Below are 27652 nucleotides of genomic sequence, written 5' to 3'. Positions count from 1 at the left end.
CGCGGACATCCAGCATGGACATTCAGGGGACGTTCAGGATATATATATATATATATATATATATATATATATATATATATATATATATATATATATATATATATATATATATATATATATTTATATATATATATATGTGTGTATGTGTGTGTGTGTCTTCCCGGGGATATTCCAGATATACACATGCCTTGAAGCGACAGTAGTGGCCGGGACACATTCAAGCACCGGACCATTATATATACATATATTACATTGGTCTAATGCTTGAATGCATTCTTGTTTTAAATAAACGAGAAATGAACTTACACCAACTTCCAAATACAATTAAACGTTTATTGTCACCTTATACATATGCATAAAAAGACCAATAAGCAGATATATGCGTACTGTTCAAAGAACAAATAAATACACGGATAAAGAAGAAAACTTGCAATTTCAATAGCACAACACAAGGTAGAGAACAGCAGAACAAAAAATACTTATTGCCCACCCTGCTTTGACATTTGTGTTTGCAGCATGGAATAAAAAGAAAGCAAAAATACATCAATTAGCATTATTAAGCAGCGAAAGCAACAGAAATGACATGAAGGAATTAATCTTGACTACATCACTTCACTAGCACTCTGCGACACGGGCACAAAAAATGACATTAACTGGCTAATGCCTTAAACTTTAATGTCATTCGCGGGGTGCCACACGGACATGCTTAATGGTATTGCAGCTTAAATGTTATTCGCGACGTAGTGCGTTCTCGTAAGTCAACTTGCCGTCAAATGCGTACTCTTGTTCCCAATGTCTCCACATTCTGACGTAGCTAAACGAACTATTAGTGAACAACAATCAATATATTCTTCACTTTCTTTAAACAATAGCTCTTTCTCGTGGCGTAGTGCGTTCTTACAATTATTAAAACTCACTTGGCCATCGAATGCGTACTCTCGTTTACAATGTCCCCGCCGTGGCAGTAGTGACCATATTCTCACGATATTAAACAAACTTGTAGATAAAAACAACTAATATATTCTTCACTTTTTTAAAAGGAGCTTTTTATTTTCGTAGAGATCAGCAGGCGATCTTGCTGCTACTGACGGCTACAGCTCTGATCATGAGCGCATTAGCCAGGAGAAGCTCTTTGCCAGGAGAATCAAAAGGGCGCCAATGAAGAGTCCGCGGTAGCTAAAGAAAAATGTAGACTCCGGGGTCCTGCTTACCAGAAAACCCGCATTGACTTGTGCGTACACCTCTCCTAAGGGATCCTGTTCCGTTCTCACAGCGAAGTGAACCATCCGAAGCGTCACGTAGAGTATATCCATCAGGGAAACAAGGCACATTGTCCTTAGTGAGCGTAGTGTCACAACCACCGTCCTGAACTTCCGATGTCGCCTCGGTGCAGCGACCAACATCACAAGGCGTACAAATGTTAGCAGGGACAGCCCGACCGCACATGTTAATGCATGCGTGCGGGGTATACGCGCCACTGCACAGTTCTAGACTTGCGAATTCTCGAGCTGTTGACTGCTGCCTGCCGGTGCGAGATCCGAAGTCCTCGAATATCGTCTTTGTTTCCAGCGACGCTCTTTTTTCGCGCGTGCGGCTTCTCCCGCAGTCTAGGCATCCTGGCACCTGTGAAGAAAACACATTTCAATACCCAAACGAATTAAAAAAGAAATCGATGTAGCTGTCATACCTTGGTAGCTGAGTAGGAGACTTCGGCAGGCACGGAAGGTGACAAACGCTGCTCCGCTGCCCTAAAACGATCGCAGAATGAAAAAATGGCGTGGCGACGATGGCTAGAGCTTGGATTGGATTGGATGACTGCAGCGTTCTGTTTTGCCAAGGTTCTAACACTTCCACGTGCATCTACGCAAACATAAATAGGTTTTTAAAATATTCTATTATTACACAGTTAAATATTTACTTATTCTGGGAATATTCGGTATCTGATTTTCGAGTTTTTTTAGTTTCTGCTAAAGCTGTCGGCGCCAGAATAACATAGCCTTTGAGATTACTGTCAATGCATGGCGGCTCTGACGCATTATAGCTTTCGTAATCGCTTTCAACGCACGCAGCCACCAAAAGCGTAGCCTTTGAGATTTGTTTTTGTTACCTATAATGATATTATTGTATGCACAATTGAACACTGCAGACAACTTCCTGTTTTAAGAAACCAGCCAAAAACAGGCGCACACAGGAAACATACGAGAAGACAGGAAAGAGGCTGGAAGAGGCCTGTCTTGTGTATGTTTCCTGTGTCCGTCTTTTTTTTTTGCTGGTTTTTTTCTTAATACAATGCACCAACTAGCCCAACAACGTGTTTTACTTCCTGTTCCAATTATAAACCTGAACGTACATGTTAGGAGGTCAGGACCAAAACTCTATGATCAGGAACTTTTCATAATGAGGGGTAACTTGAGTGCTTGGCTCTAGGTCGAATAAGTGGCTTCAAATGGGCGCTTATATATTCTGCTAGTCATCCACAAGCATTTTTTTAAAGCAAACTACAAATTGTTTGTATGACCCACCGATAGAAAAAAAATCGTATTTTAATACTGCGATGTTAAAGTGGGCAGAATTTATATCAAGTTGGAAATATATTTATTTTGCTTTGAAAAAAAGAATGAACTGTGTCCGATAGAGAACAAAAATAAACAGATATAATATGAACAAACTAAAATTTCCGGCAATATATTTATGCTAGTTTATATATAACTCACTAGTGTATATCCTGGGCATGCCTATTTATGGACAGCCAGCGGACGTTCAAAATGGGATGTCCCATGGACATCCCGGTGGGATGTCCTTCGAACATCCAAACAGGATATGGACTTTTCATGTACGTCCCACGGACGTCCGTGTTGGATATCCGGATGGATGGACGTTGGGACTTATGGTGGACGTCCCACGGATATCCGCGGTTACTTGGGTGGAGACCGATCAGGCAGCTCACGTACGTCGCGCTTAAGTTCCTTCATCAGCTTGAGTTTATTATGCCTCCACCGTTCCGTCGAAACGTTCAGCTAGTGTGTGATTACCGGAATACCAGACACTTTCGGCCCTACGACAGAATGCTCGCAACGCACGCTGCTTCGACAGCTCTCGCTTGGGGTCGACGACCAAGCGGCTAGCGGAGAGGTTTCGCGAGGGCGTGCTCCAAAACAACCGAAGTTGACGATGTGACGTCGCATCGTGACGCAGAACCAGTGAAGGCGGAGCTTAGCCCCGATCGCTAGGCGAACGAGTTGAGGATGAAAAGCATGGCTAGGGAGGAGGGTAACTAGTAACTCCATTAATACGTAACGCTGCACTTAAGTTGTGGTGCGAATGTTCTACTTAAGCTGTACCCTACGCGTCTACAAAATTTGTCCGAACCGTTTCAGAGGCCCATTAAGCAACAATCAGTCTGTCGAATGGCGGCAGTTAGACCAGATCCCATCTGCGTCCAACTATTATGCACAGCTAATACACCCAAATTTATACACGACAGACAAGTGCAGACATTGCGACTCTAGAGCCACGCTGGAGCATATCCTATGGGAATGTCCGGCTGTTATACAGGATAACGGTGATGCAGCGTCAAACAGCGACAGCTTCCGCGCGCTGGGAGTCTGCGTTGCTCAGCTCGGACCTGCAGCACCAACTCTGGGCCGCCCAGCGAGCCGAGGAAGCCACCAAGGGCCAACAACCCTTGGCCAAAACATAGGCGGGGTCCAGGCCCACCCCACCAAATCGCAGGGCACTGAATAAAGTTATTTGAATGATTGAATGAATCAATCAACAGTGAAAATTCAATATGTTCTAAAGTACTAAATGATTTTCCTCCTAATACTGCAGCATGTTACTAGCATTGTTGGTGTGCTTTGTACGGTGGAATATAATGTTCTACATATCGACATGAAAGCATAATTTAGCATGTGCCAGCAGTTTTCGGCTTCTGGGCGTGTCTGGTATCCCTGCAATGGTCAGGCGGCGCGGCGATCGGCTCAGCCGTCAGCGCCACCGTGTCAGTTGCGCGAAACACTGAGGCGGCCGCTGCTACGGAGGCATGCTTTTGCGGCACTCGTTTGAAAGCTTTCGGACGTTCTAAATTGCGGTTATTGGCAATCGAAAACGTCGAGGCCCATTTTGGACCACCGACGCTTGAGAAAGGACGTGAAATCTTTTACTACAACCACGTATACCGTGTCAAAGAAGTAAACAGCACGGACATCCCCGTGAGGTGCTTAAAATAAATTGTGGTGTTTTAGGTGCCAAAACCACGATCTGATTAGGAGGCACGCCGTGGTGGGAGACTGCGGAATAATTTGGACCACCTGGGGTTCTTTAACGTGGACCTAAATCTAATTACACGGGTGTTTTAGTATTTCGACCCCATCGATCGCGGTGGCCGGGATTGGCCGGGATTGGCCGGGTGGCCGGGATCCCGCGGTGGCCGGGATTTATTCCCGCGACCTCGCGCTCAGCAGCCCAACACCGTAGCCACTAAGCAACCACCGCAGGTAGCGAAGTATTTTTCACAACAAAGTAAGTATGCTTACGACGTCGATTTCGAAGTGCGTTAACAAATCATTATTTTATGCCACTTAAGTGAGCAAATACGGCCGTGGACGTCGTTGAACTGTCATTTGTCGCTTTCTTACTTGGAGCGTGCCTTGCACCTCACATTGTAGAAGTTTTGGTGAATTGGCAGGTAAGTGCTTTTTTCTCCGTTGACGAAGTGCCTCGAGCATATTCTGGTATTGTCGTTCGGGCTCGAATGTCAGAAGATATTACCGCTGAAGAATCATAGAGAGCAATCAACTGAGACTAAACAACGTGAAGATTGAAGAAATATGCTCTTGTGTGCTCGAGGGAAATGCTAATTTTCGAATACTCGTCGTGTTCTGCAGTGTACTCCAACCTTAGTTCTGTTGTTCTAAGCGCGAGAAAACATCGGCACGAATGAGCTCGGTACCAGCATTCGCGTCTTGATCTTGGCGCAGGAGGAAGAAAGCGCATGCAAAGCTCCTGCACGGAGCGCTTACGAAGCTAGATTTGACACCTAACAACCACTGCGGGTTTGTTTTGGAGCAAGAACAGCTAAACAACTATCAAAACTGATTTACAACAGCAGGAACCATTTCACGCATTTTCATGCAGTTGACGCTTTATTGTGTCTTTTTACAGATGCCGCTCCTGGCTCTTTTTCATTTTTTTTCTTGTTTTTGCACTTACGTCTTAGTTCGTTAAGCAGAAATTCGCAAGACCGACACGAACCGCGACGATCCACTTCAGCCGCCGGGTTGCTTCCCCCGGTTTCGAAGGGAAGCGGTACAATTTGATGCCGACATCCCCTTCGCGGTTGTGACAGTTCTTAACGCAGCAGTATCTGCGCTTGTTCTTTTTGTTCACACTTCTTACAAAGGAGCTGCGAAGAGGCCGCGGGGAATCCATTGGAAAATTGGAAAAGCAGGCTTGCAGGCGCGCCTGAGCGCACCGCGGTCACTGGTGAAATGACGGTGACGGCCTACCCGCGGATGCTCACCGCCGCTGCCAGGTGGCGCGACATGTACAGGCAAACTGCATTGCAGGGCGCCCGACACACGAGGAGCCCATTAAAGCCAAAATGACAGCGGCGCGGTGCTGTCACCACCCTGAACGATGGTGCGGGCATCGAGGCACCCTAGCGAGGCCGACGGCGACGCGAAACGCGGGAATGGGCACCAAAGGGCGGCGCTTAAAAAAAAAAAGGTGTTAGAGGGAGAGACTAAAGACCAGAATTTATGCACAGGCGTATTTACTAGGAAGCAGGAGGGAGGGCACGTACTTGCCCCCCACCACACACACTTCTTTGAGGCGGACACTTTCGGCTGGACGCTGGAAAATCCACCAAAACTACAGCTGGAGCCAAATAGCAACTCGCCCAGCTTGCTGCGTTAATCCAAACTTTCATTCTGAATAGAGTGGCCACGTAAGTGATGCATTTATTCACTATGTATCGCCTGCTTTGGCAACGAAGATTAATTTGCCATTCGTGCATCGTCGCGACGCGCTGTAGCGGTTGACGAGCGGCACGCAATCACATCGTGGAGAAGGCTGGCGCGGGGCAGTTCCTGCTATATAACACATTTCAGCTTGAGCTGTCTGCACCATGCCGTTATATGGAACCTATATATATCCATAACTGAAAATAAAATCACCTGGCTATTTTTAAACTAAGGGTGAGGGGAAGAGTCTGGATAAAGTATCGTAATCAGTTACACCTAACGATTACGCGCGATCAAATGTGCGTGAGGGGCGATGGTTAGCGGGAGGGGGGGGGTGGAGGGGGTCTGCCCGCGGCGCGATTTCTGGCGCGAGTCTCGGCCGGCTGCACAAGGTTGTAAGCGCGGCTGAGCGCATACGCTGCCGTGCACGCTGCTTTAGAGGTAATCTGCCTCGCGTGCACAGAGTGGGCTTGCCTAGATAGCGTGGCATCATGTAAGCTGTCTTACTGTGCATTTAGTATTGGAGGTAGCGTAATCTCGCGTTTCGGCGACCCAATGGTGGCGTTGGTGGCTGGAGAGGTGGCATAAAATGCTAGATTGAAAAGCATGTATAGCACACCTGATTGCATCAAACAGTCTATGCGACTGTTTGTCAGCACCCTTTTCAAAGAGGATGCCAATAAATCATGATCCCCATCATGCTCGGCATGTGATACGTTGTTCCCGTGATTGCAACACATCGCTCATGGCTCTACGATACTTGAAATGGTTGAGAAACTCACTGGCGTAGCTTTATTTTTTTGCAGAGCTAGTTGTATCATGCGAACGTAAATCATACATTATATTCTTTACCCAAGGATGCTGCAGTTCTGTTGTTCTACTCATTGCCGCAAAGGTAATATAACTTGTATAAGAGCCAACTTTGCTTACAAGATAAAAAAATACACAAATGCGTTAAAAATATAATGAATGCTATTTTACGCAATAGGTATAGAGCACTTAATAAAATCTTATCAAGAGCCCACTTATTCATCAAGCTGTGATCACATGGTAGAACTGCAGTGCTAATATTGTTATGGGGACAAAAAGATGTATATCATGGCATACTGTTTCTTGCAAAATTCTGTGTAGATTTAAAAGTAAATTCCTTCTTCAAATCTCAATAAATCAGGCTTTTCAATTCCACGAAAATCTCATGGCAGTTTCTCAGTCAATTTCAATATTCAGTTTATTCACCAGATAGTACTGGATGGCTACCTGGACTAAAAGTTATGTAGGCAGTTTGACAGAGGCCCAGGTTGCCGTTAGAAGGCAGATACAGCAAAACGGCAAAAACAAGATACTTAACAGCACTACATGAAGTGGAAATTGAAGCATATATGTATGCTGATAAACAAAGCTAACGAATAAAAATAAATAGAGTGCATCATCAATACATAAGAAACAGAAATATGAGGATTATATATATAAAAAAATAATTGGTATAACAAACATTAATTACACTTTTACAAAAAATGCTTGCAACTGAGAGCTCAACGTTGCAAACCTGGAAGGTTTTTTATGTTGCCCTCCGAACTATTGTATAATTTCTTGAACATTTCGCCTGCCTTTGTGTATAACTGTAGTATAACTGCTGTTACATGAATCCTGTGTACAATACTGAGTTGTCTCGCTATAATTATTTTTTCGCACTTCCTGCATGGGCCCAAGTCTAGCCGAGAAGGCTAAGGGCCCAGATGATTCACATGTATTTCTTATTAGTTGTTTGAATAAACTGATTTTTGAATTTGAATTGAATTGAACGTGTATTGCCTTCCTTTGTATATGTTCAGAAGTAAAGGAAGATTGTGTTGTAGCATTTGTAGTTTGTAATCCAGGCAATAACATAGGAGAAACCACATGTCTGTGCTGTATGTATTTAACACAGGCCTGTATACACATAAGCTCGCTGTTGTTTCTAAGAACTGCCTAAATATATTATATGAATGATAAAAGACAGCAGAACACAATAGTCATACATGGTTTCTATACGAATTATGCTGAAATTTTGAAAAGTGCTCATGCTAGATCCACAATATTCAATGTTTGCGATCTGTCACACAGCTTTCTTTTTCCAATGTTTGAACACCTTTATGTGTTCATTTTAGTTGTTATTAGCCAGAACAAACTATAATAATTAATATTGAAGCAAACAGCGCATAATATATTTTAATTTTAATATTTAAAGGAAGCACATGACAACGCGAATTGCACCACTGACGGACGTAAGATTTTTACATAGGTTAAAAATGTGTGAATCCCATGTAAGATTCGAAGATAGTGTTACGCCGAGCAAAGTCTGTTCCTCAACTATTTCAATGCCATCATTTCCTTAACTAATTATGAGCTCTAACCTCACAGCCTTGTTTCTGGCTAGAAAAAAACATAACTTTTGTTTTTGAAGGATTAATTTTAAGTGAGTTTGAAGAAGACCAGCTGATAAGCTTGTTACGTATATGATTACAGTCAAGTACCAGTTCGGTCGCGTCAGGACCAGGAAGAAGCATGGTGCAATCATCTGCATATACAATGAACTTTACTGTTGGATCAATGTTAATTATACTATTTATGTAAGCATTAAACAAAAGCAGTCCCAATACGCTTCCTTGCAGTACGCCTGTCGTTATTGGTAGTAAGGACGACTTGTGCATGCCGATACATACATACTGGCTTATGTTGGAAATGTAAGATCTAATTAAAGACAAGAGCTTATTATGTATTCCACAGATCGATAACTTATGTTCTAAAATTTTATGGTCAAGTGAATCAAACGCCTTGCTGAAGTCTGAATAGGGCTAGAGTTATTAGCTTCTTTTGGATGTTTATTAGTATGTGTTCTTTCAATTCTAATATTGGTGATTCTGTTCATCTTCCCTTACAAGAACCGTGCTATGATCCTGAAAAAGCTGTATCCAAAAAGCTGTATCCTCTGAAAAATTTGTTGAGCCAATAACGCAAGATTTTTCAAAGGCTTTAGCAAATATAGGTACGATCAATATCAGTCAGTAATTTTAGGCACGTTTTAGTCACTGCCTTTATATAGAACATTTTCATTGCATCTGGGAATTCACCTAACTCTACTGACATATTATATATGTATGCAAGTACGGGCACTATGTATTCGAGTATTGTTTTGATTGGCCTAATTTGGAGGTTGTTGATATCTAGTTCTTTCTATTCTTTAGAGACATGAAAGTCCTATAAATTTCTGCTTCATCTGTGGGATGAAGCAACATACTTTCAGTGCCTCCATAAAGAAAGCAACAAAATCCCAATAAAGAAAGGTGTCGGGCAGGGAGATACGATCTCTCCAATGCTATTCACGGCATGTTTATACAGGAGGTAGTCAGAGACCTGGATTGGGAAGAATTGGGGATAAGAGTTAATGGAGAATACCTTAGTAACTTGAGATTCGGTGATGACATTGCTTTGCTCAGTAACTCAGGGGACCAATTGCAATGAATGCTCACTGACCTGAAGAGGCAAAGCAGAAGGGTGGGTCTAAAAATTAATCTGCAGAAAACTAAAGTAATGTTTAACTGTCTCGGAAGAGAACAGCAGCTTACGATAGGTAGCAAGGCACTGGAAGTCGTAAGGGAATACATCTACTTAGGGCAGGTAGTGACCACGGATCCAGATCATGAGATTGAAATAATCAGAAGAATAAGGATGGGCTGAGGTGCGTTTCGCAGGCATTCTCAGATCATCAACAGCAGGTTGCCATTATCCCTCAAGAGAAAAGTGTATAAAAGCTGTGCCTTACCAGTACTTACATATGAGGCAGATACCTGGAGGCTCACAAAAAGGTTCTACTTAAATTGAGGACAACGCAACGAGCTACGGAAAGAAGAATGATGGGTGTAACGTTAAGGGATAAGAAAAGAGCAGATTGGGTGAGAGAACAAATGCGAGTTAATGACATCTTAGTTGAAATCAAGAAAAAGAAATGGGCATGAGCAGGACATGTAATGAGGAGGGAAGATAACCGATGGTCATTAAGGGTTACGGACTGGATTCCAAGGGAAAGGAAGCATAGCAGGGAGCGGCAGAAAGTTAGATGGGCGGACGAGATTAAGAAGTTTGCAGGGTCGACATGGCCAGAATTTGTACATGATCGGGGTATTTGGAGAAGTATGGGAGAGGCCTTTGCCCTGCAGTGGGCTTAGCCAGGCTGATGATGATGACGATGATGATATGCAGGACCAATCTTGTCAAGAGATATTAGATTTGAAAACCTCTAAACATCATGGGACATACACTGAACAATAACTGAGTCGCACTGACATGTTCCAGTTTTCCCTGGAGCATTGTTAAACACACAAATTGGACAATGGTCCATAATTGCTAATGTACTAGCATCACGAATTGTAGTTTCCCAGTTTGTAATTAGCAAATTTCGAGCAGAGGAAGTGGACGAAGTTACTCGAGCACGTGTTTTGATTATAGTAACAAAGTTTCATGAAAGTAGCCGCATAGTAAGGTCACATACAATAGGTGTGTCATCAAAAACATTTATGTGGAAGTCAACAGCACAAATTAGTTATTCGAGCGAGCACAAAAATGCTTCAAGATAATTCATAAACAATGTTATGTTTCTGTTTAGAGGGCGATACACCACAGTAGCTAGCTCAGAGTTATTTTTTACATATCAAAATTCATTTCAAGTAGCACACATCACAGCAATATCACATATTATTTGTATTTTTTGGACATAAGAACATGAACAATCCATGCATCACAGAGATAAAAAAGAACCATGCATTATTGCAAACATGAAAGAATTAATTTGGTACAGCTCAACATGGTAGGCTTACAAAGATGACACCATGTTTGGCAGTTATAATCCCAATACATAAAGTCTAGAGCTGTGGCACTATGCACCTAGTTGAAGCCACTGATGATGATGCAGTCCATGATGCAGTCCATGATGATGATGCAGTCCATGATGCAGCAATGTAAGTGCAGGGAGCTGGCAGGTGTGAGCTGCCTATTGTAGATGACAGTGATGCCCAGTGGCAACTGGCAGGTGGAGCACCCAGACGCACAAATGGACCAATTGTTAGATCACGGCTGGCCAATTGTAATCTTCCTATGCGAACCCTGCAGGTGGCCGCTGGTGGCAGCACTGCACCCACATCACAAGGACACAATGTTGGCAACTGTGCACATGAATGCATCAGGAGCAACAGCACAGCAGCACTTCACAACTGGTGCACCTGAATGCACTGGTTTGCCTTGCCCACACAGGACACCGATGTCACAGCGTCTGTGTTTTCCTTGTTACCATGATGGGTCGGGTCTGTGTTTCTGCAAGAGCACAATGCAAGTGCTTATGCTGGTTGATTCCGGAGGCAAAAATAACCATACTTACCCTTGTGCAGCATCCATGTTGACGTGTTCTTCCATGCCGACACACTACGCACAAATTGACGGATTGAACAGGTTATGGCACGAGACACTGTGGCACGACGCTCTGTGGCCGCAATGCTGTTGCATCTGCACACAACCCTTTTTCGGTAGGCAACAGTGTCACCTGTAGCCATGACCAGTGTGTTTGTGCAGGGTACACTCAGCTGTTGTGAAAACTGCATTTCAGCCACTGCTGCCGGCCTTATCTAGAATGAGAGAAAAAGGTGCAACATTTACTTCACTCGTTAAGTGCAAACGAGGAGAGGATGGAAAAAAATCATACAACAAGACCGCGCTTTGTAGTGGTGGTGCAGGTTCACATGTATATTTTGCAGGAATTCTAAAATGCTACATTTTAAATATTACAGGCACCAAGATACGCCAAAGCAGCCATGCTACTCGAAAGGCACATTGCAGACAAGAGGACAATGAGGCAATTTATGAGACAAATATTGCAAACTGTGGCCCTTTGTTAAAGTTGTGAACATTGAATCTTTGTGACCAACAGCGCAGAACTGCTACAATTCACAGCAGGTTAATGCTCAGCATCTAAGTTTATATACAAAAATAGGCTGTGCAAATAGGCTGTGTGGAGTACTTCCCAATTAGAAAAATGTGATGAGATGACAGTAAAACATTGCTATATTAAACACACATTTCTTATAATGAGGTTCAACTGCAGCCGCCTTTACTGGCTGTCATCACCTTCAATAAAAAAAATCAGGAAGAAGACTAGCCTGCACTCAGAGCAACATTGAATATGCACAGTGCAACACAAACATCCCATGCCAAATGCTTTGCGATTGGTTCAGGTGAGTGCCTTGACTTCAAGGTCCGTTCGAATTTTCCCTGCACATTACCAACTCATTCACTGCAGTTCAGTGCTCTAATACTATGCAGAATGAGCCCCAAGAATCTCCTTTTCCTTCATTGCCTCTACTGCAAAGGCACAGAAGCGTCCAACAGCATAACACATATTTTCTTCCCAGTCGATGTTGTCTAACAAGTTGCCCATGACTGCGTAATGTGTCAGGGTATATTTTCCTTACGTATGAACCCATACTGCCCAGCAGGGCATTACTGCAGAAGGGGGATGAGGGGAGGGAACGGTAACTAAAATAATACCATGAAAACAACTGGCCAAGTTATAACTTGAACATTCAATCAAGCCATACATAATGTAAGGCTGAGAAAAAACATAACTACAGGTATGTCCAGGGCACTTGTTTTCAACTGATTTCATGTCGCGCCATGTTTGCAAAAATTTCAAGTTGTGTGGTTTCGCATCCCAAAACTATGCAGTGCACTGTGAGGAATGCCATAGTGGAGGCCTCCGGATCAAATATGACCATCTGGAGTTCTTTAATGTACGGCTAAATCTAAGCACACGAGCGCTTTTGCATTCCTGCACACCTCGAAGCATGGCTGCCACAGCCGAGAAGTGAACCCGCGACCTCGTCCTTGGAAGAATGTCAGAGCTACTTAGATGCTGCGGCAGGTCAATTACTCTTTGAAAGCAATCATTTATCTATGTTTCCATCAGCTCCTGACTGCTGGAGAAAAAAAGTTTCATGTGTTATTTCAGATGCAAGAGAGTAAGAGATGCTCTTTAACTTGTGGAATGTTTGCTTGTAACACTGCATTACCTCTTTATGCGCAGCCCTTTGCCAACAGGGCCCAATGTACAGGCTCGTCCACTCTTAGGGTGAACACGGCTCACCGTGGCCGCGCTCCGCGGGGCGCCAGTGCGTCCGGCGCGGCGGCGCATCGAAGTGAAGCGGCGCAGGCGCACACGGACCTCGGGGAGGCGCTTCGCGTCGTCTGCTACAGCGCTGGAGCGCGCCGCTCTGGCTTTGCTGTAAAGTACGCTTCGCTAGACCCAGGTGAATGAGCGACCGAGGCGGCGTGGCGGGACTGCGCACTTCACTTACTGGAGCATTTTCCAGCTAGTTCGGTCTAGAGCTTGTGAACAGCCTGCTTAATAAATATACATTAACAGAAACAAGCTTATCACCACATAAATCACTCAGCATGTTTTTATAAGTGATGAGGGTAAAAATACAGTCATTTTTTCGCACTCTTTATTAGGCTGGGGCGTAGAGGCGACGCTTGATAGTCGTGTCAGAGACGTCACCCAGCCAGAGGCTGTTCTTAATTTCCCGAGCGATAAAGGTCAGGTTTGCAGCAGCCGCCGCAACAATGGTCATGTATTCAGCTTCAGTGGTCACTGTTCAGTGGCCATGTGCCGCTTCGGGACGCATACCACACAATTATATATATGCTAGTGAGAATATGCCTATGACCGATTCTGAGGAAGTACTGAAATGAAATACAAGCGAGTAACGACTTAATTAACCGGCAAGACGTAATTTAAGCTAGAAAACAGACATGTAGATTATAGATTTTCCCCTTCAATTACCTACTCAAAACGGACAGAAAGGGCATTGGCATGCGGCGTGCATCGACTACAAGGAGAAAAAAACAAACAACCAAAAGAACCGACGGCGCCACATGTTTCACTCCACGTAATTAACGTAATCAATTAACTGACCGACGATTCCTCTAAATAAGAATGCGACTTCTCGCGTCAGGTAGCCGTCAAAGGACTGGCACCGCTTCGGCGATTTTAACCAATCTGTGACAACAAAAATGAAGTTTTTTTCTATGATGTAGAAAGATGAAAAGGGGGAGTAAAATTGCCGCCAAATCAGTTGCTATGCCGGGCAGAGCCCTTTCCTACATCGCGTAAAGCGCTCCATGCACCCCTACCAGCGACATTAACGCGTCAATAAGAAAGTCACGAAGTAGCGGATGTCACTTCTTAGTTGCTGTCGAAGTAATATTATTGCCCTCCTTGATGGTAAAATCGATGGCAAACATGATGATGCATGCTTGACCAATCGCTCTCTAACTTTCTGTGGAATTTATTGCGGGTTTCGGTCGCTTTCTTAGGTCAATTAAGCAAATTCGTTCTAGCATCAAGACATGCGCGAAATGGCGCGCTAGACTCATCACATGATGACTCCAACGAAGAAGAGCGCGCCTAATAGGTTTCTCGGTATGCACTACACCAAGTGCTGTGAGGAGGAGGAGGGAAGAGAAAAGTAGAAGGCAGGGAGGTTAACCAGAATAACGTGCGGTTGGCTACCCTACACCGGGGGAATGGGAAAGGGGAAACAAAGATCACAGGGAGAGAGAGGAGGGAAGGAAAGAAGGAAATTGCGGCTGTGAGAGTAAAATGTGAGTAAATGTGAGTAAAGTGCTGTGAGAGTAAAATAAAATGGCCCCAGCCTAATAAAGAGCGCGAAGGAATGACTATTTTTACCCTCATCACTTATTAAAAACATGCTAAGTGATTTATGTGGTGATAAGTTTGTTTCTGTTAGTGTATATTGATTGAGCAGGCTGTTCACAAGCTGTAGACCGAACCAGCTAGAAGATGCTCCAGTTAGTGAAGTGCGCCTTCCCGCAACGCCGTCTCGGTCGCTCAGTCACCTGGGTCTAGCGAAGTCTACTTTGCAGCTAAGCCGGAGCGGCGCGCTCCAGCGCTGTAGCAGACGACGCGAGGCACCTCCCCCGGGTCCGTGTGCGCCTGCGCCGCTTCGCTTCGATGCCGGACGCACTGGCGCCCCGCGGAGCGCGGCCACGGTGAGCCGTGTTCACCCTAAGAGTGGACGACCCTGTACAAAGGCCAGCCAGTACTGACAGCCAGGCAAGGCCATTGTGTGCTGACAGATGTGAGGACCTGTCCTCTGTGCACAACTTGAGCCTCGCACTTTGCATATGAGGGGCCTTTCATGTCAAGAAGCTACAGTTGCGTGTTGACTCGTGTCTTGCTGGCTCATCTGCATGCACTGTCAATCAATCAAATTTTATTTAATCCCCAAGGGACAAAGATGAAGTTAGGAAAAAGCTGCAAAGCAACAATTTGATGAAGCCTCGTCATTTCAGTACTGCCAGCCTGGTCCCCCTAGGTTCCATCATGGCCCCTCAGTACAGTTCGATGGCAGAAAATAGATACATGAAATGAGTGAAATTCACATCACCAAAAGCGAAGGTGGCAGTCACATGATTCACAAATTCAAGAGTGCAACAGTCAGGATGGTGAGTCATACTCACTGAAGGTCATAAAATGATTCTGTCACCAAATGCTGCTAACCCAGTCCTTAGAAAAAATGCAGGTAAACCCTCTCCTCTTGTTCCAATGAGTGCTGAATGGATTCGGCTTTTGGCAGCATGGTCACAGTGTATGTGTATGCGTCAGTGGTGTCTGGTACCATGACATCAGGTTTCGCTGACATGAGTCTCCTCTTCGATGCCATTTAGTGCACATTTTTAACGAATCGCAATAATGGGTAACGTCATCAATTGCTGCACTCTCAAGGAATTGAGGCTTCATAGTGTAACTTGGTCAATAGTTAGTTGCTAAAAAATAAAAACAAGACAAAAATTTTCTGTAACGGCTTTCTTAAACGGCCCCTCACTAGGCCACATAGCAAATTTTGGTTATGGGCTGGAAGTTGTTACATGCCCTCTTGGCAGCATGCTACCGCAACAGTTTTTCAAGCTGGTTCATTAATAGCCGAGATAGCCATATTTCAGTGATTTCAGGAGGCGAGCGCCACTGCCAACAAGGACACTCTCTCCACTTCCCCTGTCTAGCCTTTGCAAGAGAAATTTCTTCCCTACGTTTTCCCACACTGGAGCAGGAGGATCATGTGGGACATACGACACGAGCCCCGCCTTCTTTATTTTTCTATCTCGCTTTGTTGCTGTGCAGCGCACTTCCGCGGATGGTCGCACAAGCAGTTGCGTTTGTCTCATTTCGAGCAGCACATGATCTTGCGCGCTGTGCATGAGAGCACCTGACTTACGCCCTAAGTCAGTGCTACACAAACACTGAGACAGGCACAAACGCATTGCAGAGCATGATTAGGTGCTGGAATACGGTAGAAAATCGCACAGTTTTGCTCTCAGCGCACGCGACTGCACAGTGTGGGAACAAGCAGTGAAACAGAAGTACATCTCTCTTGCTGCAGTGCAAAGTCAAACAAAAACATGCAGCCATTCGCTTTGTGTGTTTTATTATTTCTCGAAACTTTAATTGATCTATTAATGAAATAGATTACACAAATAACAGATGTTGCCTTAAATAATTCTCGAAGTGTCAAGGGTCATTATGAGAAACGTCACAGCATATACATGTACATAGGCGCATTCAGACATCGCAACTGAAGGCGACGAAGGGACTACTTCAGTTTTTGAAAGAGACGGGCTTGGAGAAGCGGCTGTGACAGTGATGTCACGTACCACGCAAGAGTGACCAGACTGTAACTGACGGTGTGTGCGCTGTGCTATGTGCTCTCTCTCCTCCCCATCTTTCATCCCCCCACCATCCCGCTCCCATGTGTAGGGCAGCAAACCGGTTGAGCTAAACTGGTTAACCTCCCTGCATTTCCTTCTCCACTTTTTCCTTCCTTCCTTCCTTGCTGATATACGTCATTTCCCCGTCTTGGAGCGCGGCGCCCGCGAAGGGACAAACGGCATTTATTTTAAAATTTCAGCTCTTTCCATGGCGCGTAGCGATGCAATTCTTAGCAGACATAATCACTAGCGCACATTGTATACACTGTGCTTGTCAGCTGAAAATGGCCAGACCTATTGAGGGGCCCTCTAAACACAAAAGTTCGTGATACAACTCAAACCTTACCCTTTCACAGTCTTCATATGCGTCTTCTCTTATGCCTAGCAATGCTGGTAAGGGAGAATCAACACAGAGAAGTTAGGACATGTCCACTTGTTTCACTGAAAGAACACAAAATATTATTGAGCCTGTCTGGTGCTGTGACTTAGTGACGTCAACATACTGCACTCTGAAGAAGAGCACGAGAAAATACAATATATCTGCTGTTTCTACACCAGAAAGTAGGACATGAATGTACTATGGTGCGAACGGCATTGACAGAGAGACTTCTCTGTGAGAACCACTCAAACAGTTCTGTTCCAAGCAAAATGAAAGTGGTGCATAAAATTCTCTTATCCTGTGGAATATGTTACAATGATCAGTTCGTCAGGTACATGCCTGATGCTGCAAGAACACTTTCCAGCAGTGCAGACTTGAGCAGCCATAGATCATTTAGTTAATCACTGTAATGAACATGTGTGCTCAACATTCACCGATGTGAGCATTCACCAGCAGTCTAATTGATGTCCATTGCAGCAACCTCCAAACACTATCATTATTGGCTCATTTAATGCTAACTATACTGTACAAGTGACTTGTTTGAGACCTTTTCGATTCAGAAGGAGGCAGACAAGTGTAATAAAATCACAAAATGACTACGATCACTGGCCTAAACTACATGTATGTACAAGGTAATTATTGGCTTCAGGCATAGCGGGGATCAAAAAGCTACTACTTTCCTACTGCTGACAGTACACGGCATTTAAACATAATGTTCAACATACTATATTCTCACGATGAAGTACTCTGCAGTCTGGAGTGAACTGGGGTAACACTGAGTAAGCAAAGGAATCAATTGACCTGTAGCTCAATTACCACGGTTTTATTTTTTTGCCACTAATGGACAGAATTGCCAAAGAGAATTTTCATCCACAAATGCCAACAGAGTGACTTAAAGAGAGAAACACTGCCCTATGTAGATCACAATACTACAGCTACAACCTGCAGGCTTGTGCTCGGGGCTTGTCATTCCAACCAAAGATTCAACAGCCATGCAAGTCAGCATGTCATACGAGCCTGATGATTTTTGTTGCACAGACAAGTCAATGAACTACATATGCTTAAAGTTCAAGACACCGGTGGTGACTAAATGCACGTCACACACTCTAAGCAACCTCAACACCGGTTTATCAAGACACAGCCTTACAATCCCTTCTTTTCTCCTGATCACATTGCATGAGAAGGGATGAGAATTAGTTTTTCTTTTGAGAGCCCTGTTCATGTGCTGCCACGTGCAAAAGAAGTGCACATAAATATATATGAAGTGATTTCATAGCCTCGGCCCAGCTTAGCCACAGACAGACCCAAACTGAACACAGCCTGATCATCCCTGCACTTCGTGAACTGACTCACACCAGTTTTGTCATCCAGCAAAAATTCTCCTGGAAGTATGTATGCTTTTTGTTGTGGTCACACATTCACAGCAGTACACATCAGTCAATGTTCAAACTACTATTATTATCCTTATTATTATTGCTGTACGTAGCTGGAATTGTCTCTGGCATTTAGAAATTAGTTGCAGGCATCAAAGAATAATGTGTTTTTTTGTGTAAGTCAGATCTGTTTGATTATCCATGCTAAGCAACCATTGCTCATTGCACAGTACTATGAGAATCCTCTAAGCATGCACGAAAAACACAAACTAGAATCTGTTGCTGCACCTAAAATGTTACAGTGCATGCTAGGCAAATGGACACTTAGGCTAAATCAATGGTGCAGCCTGTACCTTAACACTGAATTAAAAGGCATGGGCAACAATGTATTAACAGCACTGGTGTGAACCACGCATGAACTACATGAATGTATATGCCTTGTCGTCTGCTAATGTGCTGTGTGCACTACCAGACCTTCTGCAAAGATAAAGCTGCTTATTCACGCTAAAAGTTGCTGACTGCTGAACATTTGTTTTTGGCCAGTAAGCACAAACACCACATGCACAAAACCGTAACAAATAGTGTGAGCATTTTTTGGTGTGCACAAGAAAATTTTACTCGTAGACAAATAAGATCTTGCTTAGTATCACTGTAAAAGTAACTCGGCAAATGCAGCAATTCATACTTAATTCGGCTTAAGCATACCATCCGTGCTGCGTTCCTCAATTTGTCTATGCAGCATGACTTTGGATATTTCTGAACTTTATGCATTTGGATGTCCCTCAGTTGACATTATCTTTTATTTATTCATTTACTTCGCTTATTCTCAGGGCCAAAAGGCATCAAAAGAGGGGAGCGGGCACTTCTTGTGTCAGTAAGTAGAAAAAAAAGTAAAAAACAGCTAAGTGCAAAAATAAGTTAGAACCATAGATTCCTCATCACCGAATGTTAGCTACAGCATCGTGAAAGCATTCGTTGTAGCTGATGGTTACGATATCGGAGGGAAGGTAGTTCCGCTTTTAGATGTGTGGGGTAGGAATACTGGAAAAGAAGACCTTGCAATAGATGTATTTATGCCTACCTCATGAACTTAATCAACATGCAGCAAAAAAAAGTTCAGGGGAGGGGTTAGACCGTTGCATAGAATCGAATGGTGGAACAACTTCTGAAACTGTTGTGAGTGCAATTTTCTAAGAGGACAGGTTACACACTTCGGCTACCACATAGAATGCAAGCTGCAGGGCCTTCCATACCAATTATTGCCACTTATGGGCGCTACACAATTTCTGCTATATATAAATGCTAAAATTACTAAAAAGAAACACTGATGTTGTGGACACTTAGTGCCATCTATTGACAACATTTTTGATCAAGTACAGCATATATTGCCCATCGCACCATCCATACATAAATTTTAAACTAACCATACCTCCGCCCTCTAACCCGGCAAATCGCCGACTTTGGCAATATGGCCCCTGTTGTTGGGCCAGGCCATTTGTTGGCTTTGGTAGTCAATAGGTTAAAGGGACCCTGAAGGCTGAAACACTTTTTGGACATAGTAAGAAAACACTGCCGATGTGTAGATGAGGTTTTCTGAACATGCGAGCCAGAAATAATGCATGCATGCAGCAGGTAATTTACAATCTCGTATCAAAAACAGTAAACAAATTGCATGCTCTTTCCTTCGTAAAGTTAATTTACAATCTCCTATTAAAAATGGTAAAAAAAATTTCGTGCTCTCTCTTTCATAATGTCACCAGCAGCTACGTAGCAAGTGGGCCCAGCACACATTGGCAGACTTTGCGATCGCAAGAAGGTTCTCAGTAAATACTAGTTAAATAAATAAATAAAAAATATGTTTGCGATCACAAAAAAAAAAAGAACTTTTTGTCTTTGTACTTCTGGTCTCGAGCGGAAGTAGTCTACACAATATTGCGATCTCTCCCGCACTGTATGCAGTGTAGCAATCACAAATGTTCCTGTGATTTCGGTAAATGCCAACTGTTCATGCGCGTGCAGCGTTGCATTCTAATTAAGCTTGGTCCCTTCAGAAAATCTGCGCGTATACAAAGACAACATAAGCTCAATGGTTTCCAAACCTTTGCCGTGGTGTATCTTTAGGTATTTATAAAGTAGCCTGAAAAAAAGCAGGGAACTTCCCCTAAAAAAATGATGAAATGTTTCCTCCCTGATTACCTCCTTTACATTCTGATCGAAATTCATAGCTGGTTTTCTTCCCATTGTGTTATCCAGAAAGCTCTCTCCAGAACTGTTTGTCGGGGCTACATCACTCGTGGGCCTTGACACTAAAAAACATCATTAGGTGAGGGTTTTCTACAAGAAAGACAGCCTGCAAACAGGTCACTAACTAAGTGAGCTACACGGCTTTGTTTCATTCAGTCTAACTAAAGAATGAAATGAGTAAGTGGGCACCTAAACCATAGGTGGAAAGTTTTCATTTTTGCGGGGAGGGGGGGGGGGGGGTGCGGCCTGACCTGCTTTTTGAACCCCACACATCTATTATATATGCATGAGTAAAACCTCGATATAAAGGGGGAGCAAAATCAGCGATTTGCTTCGTTATATCGAAATTTCGTTGCATTGAAATTCGACCTTTTATGCAAATAAGTACAGCCGCCGATCGATTTTTCTTACATAGAAAGGGGCCGCAGAATATTTCAATTTTCGGGCAATCGAAAAAAGCAAATTTTAATGAGAAAACTATCAATTTTGATGAATTTTGGCGTCAGCGACGAACTATACCGTTTCATGCCACGTCGACGATGCCTTCACGTTGGAGATACGAATGAAGTGAATCCAGCCATGCTTTCTCATGCACATCGGCCCCGCGGCCGATAGCGTCGCCTGCACTGGGACGACGCTGATACGAAAAGCGCCGGCACCGGTGAGCAAATGCTTCGTCTGCCTCTCACTCGAACGGGCCACCGAAAGTCGAGGTTACGCAACCTCCAATACTAAACGCGCGGAAAGACAGCTTACATGATCCCACGTCGTCTCGGCACGCCCACTCTTTGCACACGCGGCAGATTACCTCTAAAGCAGCGCGGACGACAGCGTATGCGATCAGCCACGCAGAAATTGCAACGCGCGCCAACTTGCACCTCCCACCCCCACCCTGCTGCTCACATTCACTTGATCGGGTTACTGCGAGCTCGCTCCCCTCCCCGTTTCCCTTTGCTCGCGCAGGAAGGCGGCACTTGTAAAGTCACCACCTTTCTTGTCTCACCCTCGGACACTTTTACTCGCACCTAAAGCACAAGTGCACAGGGCGCGATAGGATCTTATTGCACTTGAACTTTCATCATCATCATCATTTATTGACCCTTAAGGACCCTTTTCAGGGTATTACATAAGGGGGGGGGGGGGGCAAAAGCATCAAGAAACACTATGGTCATTATTATACAATGGTTCACTCATTTGTACAACGGTAAACAAAACTTAGTATACATGCTAGTAGACGGCGGGCAAGAAAATAAAAAAAAAGGCAAGGTACGAACCGCAAGTATAAATGGCAACACAACCGGCACTATAACAGAAAAGTGAAAAAAAAAAAAGAACTTAGACGTTAGAGTAACAGCATAGTACTGGTAGGTTAAGGGTTTAGAAAACAGGACAAGAGATGTCTAAATATATCTGGATTACTTTCATTTACTATGTTGTTGGGTAGCGCGTTCCACAATTCAATAGCACTGGGTAAGAAAGAGTTGTTGAAGGCATTAGAGGAACCATGGAGACGTTGTACACTCAGGTTGTTAAAGAGATGCTTAGAAAAGCGGTTAGGCGGAAGCCAGAGGGTGTTCCTGAGATGTGGGAAATTGTAATAGAGTTTGTGGAAAAGGGAAAGTTGTGAAATCTTCCTACGAAGTGTTAGACTAGGGATGCTGAGGGAAGATTTAATGCCGCTTGTACTTGTATACCAGTCATAGTTTGAAGCGATAAAACGTGCTGCGCGATTCTGCATTGCTTCGAGCGAGTTAGTAAGATAGGACTGGTGAGGGTTCCAAATCGCTGAGGCATACTCGAGTTTAGTCCGAATGAATGTTTCATAGGCGAGCTTGCGTACAGGAACAGGAGACAGAAAAATCGATCTTTTGAGTACGCCAAGTGATTTAGAACAGTCGTTTATAAGTTGAGTTATGTGTGCAGACCACATAAGCTGATTAGTGATAGTAACGCCTAGATAACGGTAAGAGTCAACTTTAGTCAAGGGTGTGGAATTAAGAAAGTACTGGTCGTTAATGATGTCCCGCTTGCGAGTTACACACATGTACTTGCACTTGGAAACGTTGAGGGACATGAGCCAAATAGAGCACCAATTTTCTATTTTGCTTAGTTCTTCCTGGAGTATTAGTTGGTCATTATGGGAGGATATGCGCCGATACAAGACGCAGTCATCAGCGAATAACCGAATTGATGAAAGAATGTGATGTGGCTCCAGTTCTGCGGTGGCACTTGTATCACGGAGTGCTTGTATCGCCGTGCGCGATTTGTGACGTGCCGTTTGCAAGCGGCCGCTTGTAAGTCAATCCTGCGACTACCTGCGTCCGCGGAAGTTTCCATTTATTGTCACGGCATTCCTTTGCGGCGGAAGCGAAATTTCGCTACGTTTAAATTGCATACACACACACTTCGTTATATTGAGGTTCTAAATACATGGTGTTCTATGGACAAAAGGTTATGCAAAGTTAAATATCTCGTTATATCAAAAATTTCGTTATACTGAAATTCGTTATATCGAGGTTTAACATATATACGGGTCATTCCATTTCAAGTGTACTCAGCGTTTTTTGACCGTGTCCGATTCTGCTGAAAAAATCCCACTATTTTACCTCAATGTTGGAATAATTATTCTAGTGATCTTTTTCTGACAAATATTTTCTAATGCCGTAAGGACACTTTGAAGGTTGCGCACACAAGTGAAACTATATCAGGCAGAAAATTTTCTACAAAATTCTTGCTTCGACCTGTTACTGCAATTTTTTTTCTATAATCTGCAGATGAGTACTCTTTCATGACTAATGTTGTTTATACTTTTTATATTTTTAGTCATAAGGAAACGCTGACAGTTGCTGCCTTAATATTTTTTGTTACAAAAAGTAACTGTTCTATAAGGAATATATTCAGAATATTGGCTTTGTATGTGTGTACAATAGATGATAAAAATACTCTTATGGGAAATGAAACCTAAACTTTCTGTTAATAGAGAGTTTTAGATTAAGGGCCCCAAAGAGCTTTGCAGGTGTTAACATTTGGGCACACAGGAGTAAAGAGTTTTAGAATAGGGCTTTGCGTTTGCAGATAGCGTCTTGCACTGATAGCACCACTATGGCATCAAAGAAAAGCTATTAGAAATAATTAAATAAAATATACCATTTTATGATAAGAAGAGTAATTTTGACTTTCGTGTTTAATTACAATTTAGAGGTTATTCTATCAGCAGCAAGCAATTAGTTGAACTTAGTTTAGAGTATACAACTTCACGTGCCTCCATCAGCCAGGCTAAGCCGTGTTAAGCCTAGGAGCCATAAAATCGACAATCGAATTCGGAATCAGCGGCTTCTAATAAATCAATGTTCATAACACATGCTAGCTGAGAGAAAGCGATAACCGCAGTCACTTCTCCTAGCTTGTGCATTGCACGTGTCGCCATGAATCGAGCCCAGTTATAAGTGCTAGGTTAGAGCCGTCGCTTCGATGAGTGCCGCCATGTTTGCTACGCAAATCTTTTATGGCAGCTTTAGGGGGTCCCGCTAAATCAGTGAAATAGTGTGCCCGACGCAAAACCCAAACGCAGTTGGCATCTCACGCATGCGCAGTGGCTCCGACACTATTTCTTTGGGGCCCTTATTTTAAAACTCTGCAACATCATGACAAAAATGAAAAAAATGACATTCCGACTTAATTTGTGGCTTTATTTTGACAATGTAGCAGTCCAAGTATATATATATGGCTTAATCAGCATTGTATAGTACACTTTACTTCCTTATTTAGAGGGTCCTAATTTTGTTTTAGGTGAGAAAAGAATTTTTGAACTGCACAATCACAAGGTTGCATGGAGCATCTCTTTGTTTTGCCTTAACTGCACGGCACGACGGTCAACGTTTCAGCCCGGCTCGTTTCGCGTGTTCCTTCTTTTTCTTTTAGAAAACAAGGTCTTCTTTGGTGACTTCCGATTGATATAGGGTTTGTGAGGTCTGAGTTTCTGGCCATTTTCTTCTTGTAAATTAGGCGATTTGAGGCCTTCTAGTGCACAAAGGACAACATAACAGGTGTCTAAATTAAGCTTGGAAAGAAAAAGACACATGAACTTGGTATAGAGCAACGTATGGTGAAGTAATAATGCATAATTGTTACAAAAATGGCAAGATAAATTAAATCCACCTCTGCCCTTCACAAAGCACGCACTTAAGACCGGAACCGTCAGTGTCGCTCAACGAAAAATATGGGCCAATCCTAGAGAGATTGCAGTCTAAAATTCTGGGCTGATCCCAAAGGTAGTGTATACTAGACAACAAACCACATGGTGTATTAATGCGCCCAGGAAGACACTGTCTTTCTTCAATGTCCATCACTTAATGTTGAGTCGTTTTTTCACCAGGCGTGTTTGCATATGTTAACAATTCACAAATAAAAAACAAGATTTGCATGCCGGCTTTATTTCACACAGCATTTCAAACCTACTTTGGTATAACTTATATAACTGCCCATATTTTCTTGCGTTCGTCCATATGTAGCCTTGCACAGTAAGCATACAGTTTAATTTGATACTCGAATTACCTCGGTGGTTGAATAGGATGTAACCTCAGCGATAATAGAAGTGCGTGAGAAGGGCTTAAAGTGATGAAACCGCCTCAGTCCCCTCGTACCACGAAAAGACTGGCGTCTCTCAGTGGTGCAACCTTCCTTCACGTAATTGTCCAATACTTCGCTATCACTAATACTATTTCGCCTTTCCAGAAAAACTGGAGCATTGTTTTGAACAGCGAGTTTAATATAAGTGCCATTGCGTGTGATGATACTATGACTTTGAGTGAATCCAGCTTGGCTTCATTTCAGTTACCGAGTGAATTATATATATTTTATATATTTATAACCTCTGCATGCAAGTGGTAATGTTTTCATCCTTAATAAGTGTACATTATTAGAAGAGCTCTTTTCTTTTTTCAGGAGTCGTTAGCATTGCCTACTGGAAAGAAAAGCAATAGTGAGACCACATCATACACGAGCATTTCACACTCCATTGATTAAAGACTCAACCGAAGGGGTCACTGAAGTCTGCAGGTTTCTTTTTCAGGCTCAAAAAGGTGCACAGAGCTACTTGAAGCGAGGTGACCATACGGCAACATATTCATTCTCTAGGCATAAGCCATCCATACCATTAGAAATAATTGTTAGTTGGCCACCTCCTTCTCTTTAAAAGATATAATAAACTTTGTACTTTGTATATATTCAAATGTACTGTGTCAGTGCATGGTGCTCACAGTGATTTTTTTCTTTTTTAACGTAGACGTGAAGAAATAGATTAGGCAGCCGCCGCTGGTGCGTCTGCCGCGCTTGTCCTAATGTCAGTATCTGTAGAAGTAAAGCCAAAGTATGAATTAAAAGCCGTGTCATTAGCCATAACAAATATTTTAAGTGAGAATGTAGACGCAACTCAACAGAAACCTCCAATGATGTAACAGCACTCTGGCAAACTTCGGAGGCGGCTCGGGCCCCGGGCCCCCACCCCCACCCAGCCCCCCTTCCTCGTAATCGGCACTTATGACCGAGGCAGTAACGTTCCAAGCGTCATGAAATGGGTGAAAAGAACACGTTCATCTTACAGGCGCATTAGCGCGTAAGTATATTGGTCGAGATGGATGTAAATCAACTACGCGCCCAATACGGTAACCACCGCACACGCGGTATGGTATTGTGACTCCGCACGAAAGGTCTCGGCGATCAAGGGGAAAATCGACTCCTTCAAGGCGAGCACATCCAAATAATCACAAACGGTCCCACACGTCAAGCCACATGCAAACTAAACGAGTACTTGGTATAAACATACGCCTAGGACGACGCTTGCGGAGATCACGTCCACCCGCTGCTCGAATCTGCCGGTTTTGCACGGTGGCTCTCGCGGCGTACCGCTCACGCTGCGCCAAGTTGCGACGGGCGCGGTATTCATCCGACGCAATAAGAGCCAAGTACCGCTCGCGTGCAGCAGCGGTGCGACGAGCTCGGTGCTCTGCCGTCATCGTCTCAGCATAACGTGCCCGCTTGGCTGCGGCGAGACGTTCACGCTCAGCAGGAGACATCCTTGCCCTACGCTCACGGTCAGCAGCAGCCTTCCGCAGTCTCCGCGCCGCGATCTCGTTGAGACACTTTTCAGGCGGAGCCATCGGCACCCTGATTAACCATACCGTGGGGCTTGACAGTCTTTCTCTACCTCACATGGGCAGTTTCCCGTAGTTTCCTGAGTCAGGCAGCCGAGACTTCACGGCCCGTACACCTTGTTGGCCTCGTAAACAAAGCGTGCCGATGGCGATGGTGGCTACGCAGCTATGCCATGCTATGCGGCCTACGCTTGCTTATATGGTTAAGATTTTATGTACTTCCTTGACCTGCAGCCATAGAGTTTGCTGCATAAATTAATATTTATAGAAATAACTCTGGTGCTAACATCTAGGAGAGCTGCAAGCATAGAGGGCATGAATCTGGAACACATCGTATAATTTAGTTTTTAAAGTTAGCTTTGCCGCGGTACAAGCAAGTTACGCGGTGGAGCATTCACAATGCATACATGCGCGAACTAAGCTTTCGAAAGTGAAACAACGCTTTTAAATTCCCCAAGGGAGCTGCTTGGCAACGTGCAAAGCTTAAATCTGACTAACTTTTCAGTACTTTATTTTTAGTGTTACTAGAGAGAGGTTCCCCATTATGATCGAGTGGAAAAAACACCAACGTGACAAAGGAAAGGATGAGAACAAGAAATTTCCCGCCGAAGCGACGATTCATTGCTACCGTTGCTCCCGCTGATGAGGCTTTGCGGGGAACGATTAGAACCGTATCGCCGGCATGTTTTCGCCGGTATTGGAGCCCCCCACCCTGCAACAATTCTTGGA

The 27652-nt window shown here is 43.8% G+C and overlaps 1 protein-coding gene and 1 long non-coding RNA gene across 2 annotated transcripts; both read right to left on the bottom strand.

The window, feature by feature from the left end:
- Window positions 1-312: 312 nt before the first annotated feature.
- On the bottom strand, window positions 313-1802 carry LOC139057899 (uncharacterized). Its single transcript, XR_011513078.1, has 2 exons — window positions 1688-1802; window positions 313-1623 (listed from the first exon to the last, which is right to left on the bottom strand). It is a non-coding gene; the product is annotated as an uncharacterized lncRNA (long non-coding RNA).
- An 8344-nt stretch (window positions 1803-10146) lies between these two features.
- On the bottom strand, window positions 10147-27083 carry LOC135919456 (uncharacterized). The gene is made up of 4 exons (XM_065453282.2): window positions 26596-27083; window positions 17122-17165; window positions 11374-11617; window positions 10147-11309 (listed from the first exon to the last, which is right to left on the bottom strand). The coding sequence occupies exons 1-4, from the start codon at window positions 26927-26929 to the stop codon at window positions 11260-11262; spliced, it is 672 nt and encodes a 223-aa protein (XP_065309354.2). The 5' UTR covers window positions 26930-27083; the 3' UTR covers window positions 10147-11259.
- Window positions 27084-27652: the final 569 nt, after the last annotated feature.

This window comes from Dermacentor albipictus, chromosome 3, assembly GCF_038994185.2.
Source record: "Dermacentor albipictus isolate Rhodes 1998 colony chromosome 3, USDA_Dalb.pri_finalv2, whole genome shotgun sequence".
NCBI lineage: Eukaryota > Metazoa > Arthropoda > Arachnida > Ixodida > Ixodidae > Dermacentor > Dermacentor albipictus.
This window is presented reverse-complemented; position numbering and strand designations above follow the sequence as displayed.